At 46.6% G+C, this 15380-nt stretch overlaps 1 protein-coding gene across 1 annotated transcript; it reads right to left on the reverse strand.

The window, feature by feature from the left end:
• Positions 1-982: 982 nt before the first annotated feature.
• LOC115463709 (zinc finger protein 239-like) lies at positions 983-4901 on the reverse strand. The gene is given in 5 exon segments (XM_030194429.1): positions 983-1682; positions 1685-1764; positions 1767-3049; positions 3364-3471; positions 4681-4901. Coding segments are annotated over 3 exon segments (1107 nt in total). The 5' UTR covers positions 2770-3049; positions 3364-3471; positions 4681-4901; the 3' UTR covers positions 983-1658.
• Between the last annotated feature and the right edge of the window lie 10479 nt (positions 4902-15380).

A 15380-nucleotide genomic window follows, 5' to 3' on the forward strand; every position in this document is an offset into this window, starting at 1 on the left:
TGTCCAACATTTCTCCTCTCTTTTCTGTCCTTCACTCCATTCATATCCAGCATTTCTCCTCTCTCCCCTCCATGTGCATCTCTTCCTGTCTTTCCTCCCCTCCATCCATCCAGAATTTCTCCTGCCCTCCCATCCATCTATGTCAAGCAACTCTCCTCTTCCCTGCCCTCCCCTCCATATCCAGCAACTCTCCTCTCTCCCCTGCCCTCTCCTTCATCCATATCAAGCAATTCTCCTCTCTCTCCTGCCGCCCTCCATCCATCCATTCATGCCCAGCAATTCTCCTCTCCCCTGCCCTCCCTCCATATCCAGCGAATTCTCCTCTCTTCCCTGCCCTCCCATCCATGTCCAGTAATTCTCCTTTGCCCATATCATCCCCTACCATCTATGTCCATCGATTCTCCTCTGCCCTACTCTCCCATCCTTGTCCAGTGATTTCTCCTCTCTCCCCTGCCCTCCCCTCCCATCCATGCCCAGTGATTCTCCTCCGCCCTCCCCTCCCATCCATGTCCAGCCAGTCTCCTTTTCCCCCTGTCCTCCCCTGCATGTCCAGTGACTTGCTAAAGCCCCCGCCTGCCCCCCTTTTCAGCCCCCAAGTTCTGGTTCCAACCCCAGCCCCACCTGCCCTCTTCTCTCCCAACATCCCCCTTTTCGTTCCTGCCGCCCTGCGGGATTTAAATCTTTTGTTTTACCTCAGTCGCAGCGGCAGCAGTGAAAGCAGCAGGCTCGTCTCTAGCCTTCCCTTTCAGTGTTCCGCCCTTGCGGAAAGAGGAAATTACATCAGAAGACGGTGGGACACTGAAAGGGAAGGGAAGGCTAGACACGAGCCTGCTACCTTCACTGGCACCACTGTGACTGAGGTAAAATAAAAGATTTAACCCCCTCCCTCCACAGGGTGGCAGGAACGAAATGAGGGCTGTCAGGGAGCTGAGGGTGGGCAGGTGGGATCCGAGAGCTGCCTGCAGGTGAGCCACCCGGGCAGCGGTAAGCATGGCTTGTGGTGCCCTCCAGAGGTGGGCGCACCCCTGCCATGCTTACCATGCTTACTGGGTTCCACCGGCCCTGCCTTCATCCATGATATTAATGCACTCTTCAATATCAATTTTAGTCTCCTATAAAATTCTTTACTGATTTTTTTTCTCTCAGTGATTCCTGATTGATAGTTGTTCCTTCCACCACATCAACATATTTATATACACCTTCCTGTTCAAATTCCTTTACTTCAATCATTCAAGTAGTTATATACCGCTTAGACATAAGCAGTTTACAGTTTCATTTTACAGGTATTGGGGCTGTCCCTAGTGGATCACAATCTAAATAATACATTGTACTACTGTTGTACCTGGGGCAACAGAGGATTAAGTGACTTGCCCAGGGTCACACAGAGCTGCAGAGGAAATAGAACCTGGTTCCCTAGGATCTTAAGCCACTGCTGACAATCAGGCAGCAGCAGAAATCAAAACCAGTTCCCCAGGTCCGCAACCTGTTACACTAACCATTATGCAACTGCTCCATCACAGTCATCAATCAGAAAGATGTTTTCAATTTTGTTCAACTTTCCCCTTAAGAAAGTCATTTTAGCATGTTTGTGCACATTTTTCTCCACTGTGGATTCATTTATGCTTTCTTAGACCAGAGTTTCTGTAGAAATATTTATTTCATTCAGAACATTTATGTTTTTTTCCTCTCCAGTGTGGATTCTTTCATGAATTATGAGCTGATATTTTTGAATGAAGCTTTTACCACATTCAGAACATTTAAATGTTTTTCTTCAGTGTGGATTCTTTCATGAATTCTGAGGTGACCTTTCTGTTTAAAACTTTTACCACATTCCAAACATTCATATGGGTTTTCTCCAGTGTGGATTCTTTCATGAATTCTGAGGTCATTTTTTTGACAGAAGCTTTTACCACATTCAGAACATTTATACGGTTTTTCTCCAGTATGGATCCTTTCGTGAATTTTCAGTTTACATTTTTGATTAAAGCTTTTACCACATTCAGAACATTTATATGGTTTTTCTCCAGTATGGATTCTTTCGTGAATTCTCAGGTCACATTTTCGATTGAAGCTTTTACCACATTCAGAACATGTATATGGTTTTTCTCCGGTATGGATTCTTTCGTGAATTTTCAGTTCGTATTTTTGATTGAAGCTTTTACCACATTCAGAACATTTATATGGTTTTTCTCCAGTGTGGATTCTTTCATGAATTCTCAGTTTACATTTTCGATCGAAGCTTTTACCACATTCAGAACATTTATAAGGTTTTTCTCCAGTATGGATTCTTTCGTGAATTTTCAGTGTACATTTTCGATTGAAGCTTTTACCACATTCAGAACATTTATACGGTTTTTCTCCAGTATGGATTCTTTCGTGAATTTTCAGTTTACATTTTTGATTGAAGCTTTTACCACATTCAGTACATTTATATGGTTTTTCTCCAGTGTGGATTCTTTCATGAATTCTGAGGTTATTTTTTTGAGCGAAGCTTTTATCCCATACTAAACATTGAAATAGCTTTGTTCCCTTGAGGTGCATTTGATGCACTTGTTTCTTGCTAATGCTGATTAATTCATGTCTTCCCAAATCATATAACTCACTGAACTTTTTATCATGTACTGAATATTTTGATGGTTCTCGCTCTTTGGGAATTTTTTGATGAACTGTAAGCTGTGATTTATATGTAAACAATTTGTCACACTCCGTAAACTGGAATGGCTTTTCTTGTCTTTTTTGTCCTTTCAGGTTTGACTTCCCAGTGAACATTTCCTCACATGTAGAGCTCTGACAAAGTCTCTCTCTGCTGATTCTCTGATTTTGTCTGAGATTTGGGCAGCTGGTGGGATTTTTCTCTTCTTCCGTACATACATTCGATTTCTCTCTCTTTTTAGGGTATTTTCTTTTACGCTAAGCGGTCTTATGCTACTGATACCTCCCACACTATCAGCTGAAGGATCCAAACTGTCTCTTAATGGCTCTTTGTTTTTCCATTCCTCCCTCTGCTGCCCATTGCACACGCTCATTATCTTATTGCCAAATCTATCATCTGTGGATAAAAATAAAAGTATGTATATAAATTAAACCTCTATTGAGTAAGACATATATACACAAATATCCCCACAGGAATCTTGAAAGACATTTGTTTGTAGACAAGTGTAAGTGAGCAAAGGCACGTGAAAAGATATAAACAGACCATCCTGATCTCATCCTCTGCTTCTGGACATCTCTTCCTCCCTTCCAGTTTCTGCAGCGATTCTCTTCACTCTGATTGCATCCACTAACCAAAAACTCTACGTGAAAATTTTGAAATACTCCACAGCACATAGCGAGTGTTTTATTATGAAGGAATTGTTGGCTCACCACTCTTGGTATCCGTATCCTCCTCTCCTCTCTCCAGCTGGTCACAGAAAGGAGCCTCTTCCATTTTCAGGATCTCTATTGCAGGCTCAGCAGTGTAACTTTGGCTTCCTGTAAGAAAGAGAAAGTGAATGGGATGATATACAGCCTTTCTTGGGAGCTGCAGTGGGAATCGAGCCCAGTTCTACAGGATCAAAGTCTGCTGCACTAACCACTAGTCTACTCCTCCACTCAAATGGAAAAATAACTTCAGATTTTAAAGGAAAGCTTAAGACATAAGAAAAGTTAAACTTGTCTAAAACTGAGAGTTGATGGGAATTTTATGACCTCTGAAAATTTAACTATCCCTGGTGGAAGGAGTTAAGGATCCAGAGAAGTTCTGAAAATGAACCATGTTTTTAATGACATGTAATATATAATCAGGATGAAAAGATCACCATTTAAAAAATTAGGAAACAACCCGTTCTGCAAGGCCAAACATTCCACACACATCAAACCTAAGAACAAGAACAGACTAACCCTTATCCTATCAGAAGTTATTATGCAAATACTTTATGAAAAAATAGGTCTTAAATCTCCCCTTAAAATTGTGTGAAGGACTGAGTAATGAAAACTGCTACAGAATATGCCCTTTGCTATAGAATCCCATCTCTCTTCACCCTGGTGCTCTTAATATGGGTCTTCCTCTCTCCCTTCTCCAAATCTTCCTGACTCCCAACATGGATTCCTCTCTTTCCTCCCCCTGCTGCTTCTTTTCGGGGCCTTACTCCCCTCCCCCTTCTTCTATCCCATCCTGCCTCCATACATTCCGCTAATGCCATGTTGAGTCATTCTGCCTCACTCACACCTTCTACTGTTAACAGTGTGGTCCTTCCTTCTAGAGTCACCAATTTGGCCATCTTTCCTCATTCTTCCTGTTGATCCCAGTGGAGTCTGTCTTTCCTCCAGCCTCTTACAGGAAGACTATCCTGCCTGCCTCTTTCATACTGGCAGCACTGTGCAGCTCACAGAGAACAAAACCCACAAGCTGTTGGGTAGATGGGAGGAAGGTTTAGCATCATGGAGCAGCCCTGAGAGAGGCCAGAAATAGAGAGATATGAGGAGTGCAAAAACTGATAAAGGATGAGAGACAAGAGATGTTGAAAGAAAATGTAGGGAAGGACCAGGCAGATATGGGAAAATGGTGAGAGAGAATAAGAGAAAGAAGAAAAGAAAAGCAGATCAGATATAATGTAAGAAGAAAAGTAGAAATAAGGAAAACAGAGCAAAACACATTATCCACACAATAAAGGATAGAAGCAGGAACCATGATTAAAACACCTCATTCTCACTGTGCCTGGTCCAGAAGAATTTGTCTTTCTTGTAGGACCTGTTTGGATCAGTTCATTTCTAGATTTAATCCAAGCTGTATCACCTGTTTGATGCAGTTTCTCACATGTGCTTGTGGTGGTCAGATTTCCTCTTTTCTCAGATCCCTGAGGCTCAGGACCGAATCCCTCTTGCCCAAATCGGATTAAAATGTCAGGTTTGACATGGTGGGGGCCTGTTATAGGAAAAAGTAAAATATGTAAGTAAAAAAAAAAAAAGTTACCACAGGGCCTGTAAGTTCTTAGAATTATGCTGTTTTCATAGGCACTTTAAAGAGGGGTACTACTGTACTGCTCATTTATTTATTTATTTGTTAGATTTGTACCCTACATTTTCCCACCTATTTGCAGGCTCAATGTGGCTTACATAGTACAGTGAGGCGTTAGCCACCTCCGGTGATGAAACAAATACAGAGTGCTGTTATTGTCAATGAGATAAATGTGTTAGAGACACATTAGGGAATCATAGAGAAGAGGAGTATATAGTGTTCATAGTGTTCATTACAAGTTTTGATTTCTTTGTGTTGCTGGGTTCAGTTAAGTTGGTCAGTAGGGTATGCCTTTTCAAACAGGTTGGTCTTTAGTGATTTCCGGAAGTTAAGGTGGCCATACGTTGTTTTTATGGCTTTTGGTAGTGCATTCCAGAGTTGTGTGCTTATATAGGAGAAGTTGGATCCATAAATTGATTTATACTTGAGACCTTTGCAGCTAGGGTGGTGAAGATTTAGGTATGTTCATGATGATCTGGTTAAGTTTCTGGTTGGTAGGTCTATGAGGTCAGTCATGTATCCCGGAGCATCGCCATAGATAATTTTGTGGACCAGGGTGCTGGTTTTTGAAAGTAATACGTTCTTTGATTGGGCGCCAATGTAGTTTTTCTCGAAGGTGTTTGGCGCTTTTGAATCGTGTTTTGAGCGGTCTGTAACTTCTTTATGAGTTGTTCTTTGTATTCCGCATAAATTCCATTGCAGTAGTCGGCATGGCTTAGTATCATTGTTTGTATCAGGTTGCGAAATGTTGCCCTCGGGAAGAATGGTTTCACGCATTTAAGTTTTCACATAGAGTGGAACATTTTCTTGATTGTAGAGTAAACTTGGCTCTCGAGTGTAAGGTTCCAGTCGATTGTGACACAGAGGATTTTCAGGTTATCTGAAATAGGGAGGGCATAATCTGGGGTGATTAAGTTTGTGGGTATGCTCGTATTGTATTGGGATGAGTGGATGAGGCAATGTGTTTTTTCTGTATTGAGTTTTAGTTGGAATGCATTTGCCCGTGAGTTCATGGTATGCAAGCAGAGGTTGATTTCGTTGGTGATTTCTATCAAATCATGTTTGAAAGGGATGTATATGGTAATGTCGTCTGCATAGATGAATGGGTTGAGGCCCTGGGTGGATAAGGACTTGGCTAAAGGGTTCATCATTGGGTTGAAAAGGATCGGTGATAGTGTTGATCCTTGAGGTACTCCACAGTATGCTTTCCACGGCGATGGTATATTTGAATTAGATTTCACTTGGTATGTTCTGGTGGTTAGGAAACCCTTGACCCAATTGAGTATATTTCCACCAATCCCGAAGTAGTCAAGGAGTCTTAGTAGTATATTATGGTTTACCATGTCGAAAGCACTACACATGTCAAATTGGAGAAGAAGTATGCTATTGCCTGTTGCTAATTCCTGCTTGAATTTGGCCAGGAGGGTGGTTAACACTGTTTTGGTGCTAAAGCGGGTGCGAAATCCTGATTGTGATTCATGTAGTATACAGAATTTGCGTATGTAATCAGTAAGCTGTTTGGTTACCGTACTTTCCATGAGCTTGACTACTAGTGGAATAGATGCTACTGGGCGGTAATTGGTGAGTTCATTTGTTTTTTTTTCTTGGTATCTTTTGGTACGGGGGTGAGTAGGATGTTGCCATTTTCCTTGGGGAAGAGACCTTGTTGGCGCATGAAGTGAGATCTGTTGTGTAACGATCGGGGGGGTGGATTTTATAAGGTAGCTGGGACAGGTGTCTAATTTGCAGTGAGTGTTGGAGTCTCTATTAATCACATGGGTAATTGTTTCGGTGGTGAAGATAGCGAATTTTGACCAGATTCGATCCGCTGGGTATTCTCCTGAGGTTGGGTCCAGGCCATTGATGAAGTTTTCGATAACGGTGGTGCTCTGAGGAAGATTGTTTCGTAGGTTTACAATTTTTTCATTGAAGTATTTGGCAAGTTCGTCTGCCGATGGGATGTCTATGTTGGTTGTGGTGACCGAAGTAGTGTCCAGTAGTTTATGTACGAATTGGTATAGTTTCTCTAATGTGATCTGGTCCTGTTTTAGTTTTATAGTATAAACTTTTGGTTTGTCTTATTGCGTATTTATATTTCCTATGTATTTGCTTCCAAGCGTTAAGTGTGTGATCGTCTTTTATTTTTATCCATGCTCGTTCAAACTTCCTGGTTTGTGTTTTTAGTTTTTTCAGTTCGTTGTTGAACTGTGGTACTGGATTATGTCTATGTGAAGGTCTTGTAGGCAAGGATGCTAATTAGTCTAATATATTTCTGCATCTTTTATCCCATTCAGAAAGGAAGTTTATGGAGTCCCTCTGTGCTGTCCATTCGTTATTATATATCTGTTGCAAGAATGTGTTCAGATCTATTTGGCCCCTTGTGGTGTAGGTTATTTGTTCTTGTGTACGATATGAACCCTTTTCATGCCATTTTAGGGATAGGTTTAGTTTGTAGTGGTCGGTCCAAGGTGTTTCTGTCCATTTAATATCTGTTATTATCAGGTTTTGGTCAGTAGACAATTTGTGTGAGATGAGGTCAAGTGTGTGCCCTTTAACGTGGGTTGCTTTCATGTGTGGCCATTTAAGATCCCATGAGTGGAGGAATTCCTTGCATTCGCGTGTGTTGGTAGAGTTTGGGTCTTCTAGGTGAAGGTTAATGTCTCCTAAGATTAGTATATTGGAGTTAGTTACACAAGTGTTTGAGATGAAGTCCATGACGTTTGACTGGCTTTCGTTCCAGTTACTTGGTGGTCTGTAAAATAAGACGCAGTTCTGGTGGTCAAGCAGGGATTTGTTGTGGATTCTAATTGAGGCAATTTCAAGTTGGGTAGTTATGGACTCGGCAGTGGTATCAGTGGTAAAGTTGGATCAGTAGATTAGTGCTATCCCTCCACCTCTCTTTTCCTTTCTGGTCCAATGAGTGATTTTGTATCCTGGTGGGGCAAAGGTCAAGGATTATGGGGTCCTTTTGATCATGGATCCAGGTTTTGTTTATGAAGATTAAATCAAGGTTTTCTGACGTGATCCAGTTTTTGTACCTGGGGCAATGGAGGGTTAAGTGACTTGCCCAGAGTCACAAGGAGCTGCAGTGGGAATTGAACCCAGGTCTCCAGGATCAATGCCCACTGCACTAAACATTAGACTACTCCTGCACTCCATTTCCTCTCAGCCATCTCTTCTCTAAGTTTACTGTGAGCTCTGTGCGCAACTAACCCACAGCCTCTATTACAAGCTCTCAGCTACAGCCTATCCTGTCTTCCCAATCTGGGTCATGAGGCAGTCCGCTATAAGCTCTTTACCACTTGCAGTCTATACTGTTTCTCCACGGCTATTACAGTTCTTTAAGTTTCCCAGAGATATGTGCAGATAACACTTAGACATTTAATCTTGGTAAAATAACTTAACTTTTATTTGCATACTGTAGATCGATGTATCTCAGAGGATTCGGGAATCAGGAACACAGCATACAAGCCAGGAACCAGGAAAGCCCACCTCTTTAACATTGCTTTTGACTCGTAACCACTTGTAACCACTCGCCTCCACCTACCCTCCTCCTTCCTGTACACATTAATTTTTTTTTTCTTACATTTGTACCCCGCGCTTTCCCACTCATGGCAGGCTCAATGCGGCTTACATGGGGCAATGGAGGGTTAAGTGACTTGCCCAGAGTCACAAGGAGCTGCCTGTGCCTGAAGTGGGAATTGAACTCAGTTCCCCAGGACCAAAGTCCACCACCCTAACCACTAGGCCACGTTGCTTACTTTATTGTCTATTAGATTGTAAGCTCTTTGAGCAGGGACTGTCTTTCTTCTATGTTTGTGCAGCGCTGCGTACGCCTTGTAGCGCTATAGAAATGCTAAATAGTGGTAGTAGTAGTAGTAACTTATAGAAACAGCATTCAAAATCCTTCCTGTCTGTCTTCGAAGCTCTGCCTAGCTGTAGAGATTCCTTTGCATGAAAAAAAGGCCAACGATTCCAACAAAAGAGGTGAAAAGGTGGAGGGAAAAAAATGAGTGCCAAAATAGTCAAAGGCACTCAAGGATACCTCAGCCCTGAACATCCCAGGCTGGCTATTAGCCAATAGGGAAATCTCTGACTATGCAGGGAAAGCTGATTTCTAGCTGAGGCCTCTTTCCTTATCAGAATGCAGTTTACTAATATTAGCTAATGTAATATATAGGAATAAAATATCATGATGGATAGGCAGTTGCCCGGGCACCCGCTAAATTAGGTTACTGGACTAATAAAATTACAAACTAGGATACATCTCTCTCTCTCTCTCTAGATATACAGTGCACTCCATTTAAATGCACGTCGGATAAGCACATGCTCTATTTAACTGCATGCTGTACTTCGGTCCCATTTTTGGCACCATCAATTTCTATGGGGACAAACTTCGGTTTAGCGCACCACTGATAAGTGCAAGATTCGCTTCTATGCATGGTTTAAGACTGCTCCTCTGCAGGGAAGACTCCTCATAAGCGCGTGGATGGAATATGGAAGCCGATTGGCGTGTGACAACCGAGATTTCAAATTTACCGCCCCTTTAACTGCCACAGGCAGAATAAGCGAAAGAATGTTGTTAGAGCATACACTGGCGGCGGCGGTTCGGCAGAACTGTAAGACTTTAACACTGGCTGAATGAATAGAAGTTCTTAAAAAATTAGAAAACAAAGTCAAGCATCTATTGCTAAAGAATATGGTGTCAATCCCAGCCAAATTTCACGTGTCTTGAAGCAGAAAGCCCAGCTTCTGGAAGACTGGCAAAACAATACAAATCCACACCGAAAACGGGCGGGAAAAGCTGAGGAGGTAGAAGATGCTCTTCTTCGGTTGTTTTCTCGAGTCAGGACTACACAGTTTCCTGTCAGTAGTCCGTCTACTGCTTATGGATAAAGCTAACCAGCTAGCTGAAAGTCTTGGACTAACTGAATTCAAAGCCACTGTTGGATGGTTGGAAAGATGGAAGTGGAGGAACAACATAAAATTCAAGAAACAGCATGGTGAGAAACAAGATGCTGATGTCTTTGGTGCTGAAAATTGGGTTGTTTCAGTCCTTCCTACCATCTTGAACGAGTTTGCACCTCGTGACATTTTCAATGCTGACGAAAACGGTCTCTACTGGCGAGCAATTCCTGATGGAACACTTGCATTCAAACATGCCAAAACTACTGGAGGTAAAACGTCGAAGGACCGACTGACGATCCTCCTTTGCTGCAATATGGATGGGAGTGAGAAGTTGGAACCCCTCATCATTGGAAAGAGCAAACAGCCCCGTTGCTTCAAGAAAGTTAAGCGACTTCCTGTGTCATACGAGGCTAATGCAAATTCATGGATGACTGGGGAAATTTGGAAGCAGTGGCTAAAGAAGTTAGACACTAGAACGCGGGCACAAAAGTGTCAGCTTTTCTTGCTTTGTGATAATTATGCTGTACACAGTGATGATGTCAGGCTGTCTAACGTCAAGGTGGTCTTCCTGCCACCATACACTACCTCTCTGATCCAACCTATGGATCAGGGCATAATAGCCAATTTCAAACAACATTATCGGGCTCTTGTGCTACGTTGTCTGATGAGCGTTATGGATGACCAGACTGGGAAGGATAAACGTGCTGTTGAACTGGCTGTCACAACTGGGAAGAGGGTGAGCCCTTAGGTCCCGCAAGGCCCCGAAGGACCTCTAAGGACAGCCGTGCAACCCCAAGTCTTCACCCGCAGCGACCGCCGTTCACCGGGGGTTGAGCCCCCAGCTGCAGGCGGCCAACGGGACTTCCGGAACCGCGGGGTTGACGGACTGACCCCGCACCGGAACCAGGAGCGGGGAGGGCCGGTAGAAATCAGAGTAGCCCAAAAACAGGCAACAGGTCAGGGCAGCCAGCTATCAGAGATGTCCAGGAACAGTCCAAGGTCAAACCAGGAGAGCAAGGGAACGCGTTGAGAACAAGAACACACAAAGACTGGCCTCGGGAAACAGAACCTGAAGCAACGCCCTGTTCCAGCCTCGCTCCTTAAATACTGTGAGCAATCAACCGCCCAGCCCCAACCGACATGGGCGGCCAATCGGAACTCGGCTACTGAAGAAGTCCCTCTGGTTGGTTCCGTCCGGCCTCCCAGGCGGGGCTACAGTGCTGGCATCCCAATCTAATTCCTCAGAGGCGGGGCTTCGGGTTCCCGCGCCCGAATGTGGAGAAGACGCCGGCCATCGCATCTCGGCGCCATCCCCCCCGCTGGCACAAGCGCGGACTCCACAGCCGGCGACTGAGAGCCCAGAAGCCGCGATCGCCGCCCTACGGGCCTGGCTCCAGACAGGGCGGCCACCGCCTTGACGGGTCCTGGCTCTCAGCCGCGGCCTCGAAAAGGCCAGCCATCACCGCACGGGACACTGGCTCAGCCCCGACTGCACTCGAGACAGGCGTCCATCCGGGGAACCGTCAGGTAAGTCCTTTCTGGCTGCGGGCCCTTCCTCCCGGCCCTTGCTTCTCGTAGAGGAGCAGCCGGAGGGAGCGAAGGATGTGACAGTATCCCCCCCGGATGCCCCCTTCCTTCTGGGTCCTGGTTTCTGAGGATGGCAATCATGGAAGGCCCGTACCAACTCTGGGGCATGAACATTGGTGGCCGGCTCCCAAGAGTTGTCCTCGGGACCGAAATGCTTCCATGATAGCAGGTAGAGCAGCTTTCCCCGACGCCTCTTGGAGTCTAAGATTTCTTCAACTTCGTACTCAGGATCGGGGTCAGCCTCTGGAACAACTGACTCTTCACCCTGAGGATGCCACTTAGACCCCTGAAAGACCTTCAGCAGCGAAACATGGAAGGCATTATGTATTCGTAGAGATCTAGGTAACCGCAGGTGGTATGTCACAGCTCCGATCCGAGACTGGATCATAAATGGCCCGATGAACCGCGGCCCCAGCCTCCGGGAGGGCACCCAGAGCCTCAGGTATTTAGTACTCAGTCAGACCTTTTGCCCCGGCTGAAGGACCGGGGCGGGGCGCCGGTCTGCAAACGACTTATACCTGGCGGCTGCTTTCTGTAGGTGTTCTTGGACCATGTTCCAGACCTCCCGCAGATCAACAAGGGTTTGAGTAACCAGAGGCGTAGATGAGTCAGAGGGAATGGGCGGAGGAAGCCGCGGATGGTGTCCATATACAATGAAGAATGGAGATTGCCCGGAAGCCGAGTGTTCGCTGTGGTTATAGGCGAACTCGGCCCAAGGGAGAAGAGATGCCCAGTTGTCTTGCCGCCTGTTGACAAAAGCCCGCAAGAATCCCTTTAGCGTCTGGTTAATCCGCTCGACCATCCCGTTGGTCTGGGGATGGTAGGCAGAAGAGAAATTGGTGACGACCCCCAGGGCGGAACACAAAGCTCTCTAGAATCGCGAAGTGAATTGGGCTCCCCGGTCGCTGATGATCCTGACTGGTAGCCCATGGAGCCGGAAGATGTGCTGGATGAAGTGCTGGGCTAACGGTGCTGCCAACGGAAGCCCTGGCAGGGGAACAAAGTGCGCCATATGGGAGAACCGGTCCACCACCACCCAAATCACTGTATGCCCCTGGGAGCGGGGAAGATCCGTAATGAAGTCCATAGACAATTCTTGCCAGGGGGCTGCAGGAATGGGCAAGGGCTGCAGACTTACCCAGGGGCGCCCTACAACAGACTTGGTCCGGGCACAGGTGAGACAGGTCGTAACAAACTGAAGGATATCTTGGTTCATACGAGGCCATCGGTACTGTCGAGTAATCAGATGGTTTAGGTGAAACGCTGAAACCACCTTAGGCATGAAGGAAGGCACCGTACGTACCATTACTACGGACTCTGAGAATTACAGAAATAGGTCTCGACAGGACAGCGCCTGGAGCTCAGATACCCATCTTGCCGATGTCACGGCCACCAAAAAGACCGTCTTTAAGGTCACATCCTTCTCTGAAGCTCGCCTGAGTGGCTCGAAGGGCGAACACTGAAGGGCCTTTAAAACTAACCCCAGGTTCCAGACCGGACACGGAGTCCGCACGGGAGGACGGAGCCAAAGCACCCCTCTAAGAAACCGTGTCACATCCGGGCAAGCAGCCAGAGAGAGGCCAGCGACCTTCCCTCGAAAACATGCTAAGGCTGCCACTTGAACACGCAGGGAATTATAGGTCAAGCCTTTTTATAAACCATCCTGCAAAAAAAGTATCGGCGAGACAGAAGCCCGCATGGGTGTAATCGCTTTAGAAGCACACCAAGCCTCAAATTGGCGCCAAATCCTGGCATAAGCCATGGAAGTGGAACGCTTGCGGGCCTGTAGGAGAGTGGAAATGACTTTACTGGAATATCCCTTGTCTCTCAATTGCACCCTCCCAATAGCCATGCCGTAAGACCAAAGCGGCAGGCGTCCTCCATGGTCACCGGGCCCTGTGACAACAGGTTCAGTACCAGAGGTAACAGCAGGGGATCCTCTACCAGCATCCGCCGGAGGTCCGCATACCACGGCCTCCTGGGCCAATCCGGGGCAATGAGAACCACCTCTCCTTGGTGGAGCCGAATCCGCAGGAGTACTCGCCCTATCAAGGGCCACGGAGGGAACACATACAGGAGGTCCTGAGGCCAGGGTTGAGCCAAGGCATCCAACCCTGCCAAGCGAGGATCTCTCCGTCTGCTGTAGAAGCACGGGACTTTGGCATTTGTGCTTGATGCCATAAGATCCATTACGGGCTTTCCCCATTTGGCACATATCTGCAGGAATACTTTGTCTGCAAGTTCCCACTCCGCTGGATCGATCTGATTTCTGCTCAGATAATCGGCTTGCACGTTGCTCTGACCTGCAATATGAGCTGCTGCCAGAAACTGCAGATGAAGCTCGGCCCAGTGGCAAATCTGCACGGCCTGCGCTGCTAGTGCTATGCACTGAGTGCCTCCTTGGTGATTTATGTAGGCCACGAAAAGGAGGGTCTCTTCGGCCTATCCTAGACTCAAAACAAGTCAACAAGTCTCTGAACGTGCGGCATTTTCACATGAAAACCCTGCGCTCCGTCATAGTGGTGGTACAGCCAGGAGAGTTTCTCACGTCTCTGGACCTGAAAGAAGCTTACTTGCACATACCAATTTGGCCCCCGCACCAGAGGTTTCTGCGTTTTGCGGTGATGGGAAAACATTTCCAGTTTCGGGCCTTTCCTTTTGGCCTCGCCACAGCTCCCCGAACCTTTTCCAAGGTAATGGTGGTAGTAGCTGCTTTTCTCAGGCGAGAGGGTATCCAGGTTCTCCCGTACCTAGATGACTGGCTCATCAGAGCAGAAGAGAGTCATCAGATTACAGCCAGAGTGGCCTCAGTACTGCAATCTCTGGGCTGGGTCGTCAATATAGCCAAAAGTCACCTGACCCCCTCTCAATCTCTAGAATATTTGGTGGTCCGGTTCGACACAGCCTTGGGGATGGTCTTCCTACCCGAGCAAAGGTGGTGCAAGCTTCAGAACCAGGTCCGTCTGCTCCTGAGGATGCCTCACCCGTGAGCTTGGGACATTGTCCAGCTGTTGGGGTCGACAACGGCCACTTTGGAAGTGGTGCTATGGGCGAGAGCGCAGCTGAGACCTCTGCAGTGTTCCCTGCTTCAACGATGGTCTCCAATATCTCAGGATTATCAATGCAGACTCACGTGGCTCCCTGCGGCCCGGCTCAGTATGGAGTGGTGGCTCTCAGACAGCCTGCTACGGCGAGGAATGCCACTAGCGCTCCCCGATTGGTTCCTGGTGGTAACAGATGCCAGCCTGAAGGGCTGGGGTGCACATTGCCGGGGAAGGCATGCCCAGGGTCTTTGGACACTCAAGGAGTCGGAGTGGTCCATCAATCGCTTGGAGTTGAAAGCGATTTTCCAGGCGCTTCTGGCCTTTCAGTTGACCCTGGAAGGATTGGCTGTCAGAGTTCTGTCGGACAACACGACAGTAGTGTGCTGTCCACCAGTGGCGTAGCCAGAAGGCAATTTTTGGGTGGGCCAACAGGTCAGATGGGTGGGCACCAGGGTTGCCAACATTTTGAAATTGAAAAACTTGCCTCACGATGCCCCACCCCATGCTCCACCTCTACCCCACTCCCAATAACTTCAATGAGGGTAGCAGTGCAGGCTTCAGTGACTGCAGGCCACATTGAGGGCTAGGGGGAAGTACAATAGATTGCACTCTTCAGCCTCGGTCCCCTAACACACATACTTAGCCTGTATAGCAAGACCAAACACTTTTCAACACATGTCTCTAGGTACACGCTATAGAAACAATCTCAGAAAGTATAGTGTAGTATTAAAGGCAAATAAATTCTGCATCCACAGAACCCCCCTGACACCCCCCCCCCACCCGTCCCAATGGGTGCAGAGCAGAATTAGGATATTTCCCAATAAAACTCACCATAATCTCAGCTG

Source organism: Microcaecilia unicolor, chromosome 2, assembly GCF_901765095.1.
Source record: "Microcaecilia unicolor chromosome 2, aMicUni1.1, whole genome shotgun sequence".
In the NCBI taxonomy this organism is placed as follows: domain Eukaryota; kingdom Metazoa; phylum Chordata; class Amphibia; order Gymnophiona; family Siphonopidae; genus Microcaecilia; species Microcaecilia unicolor.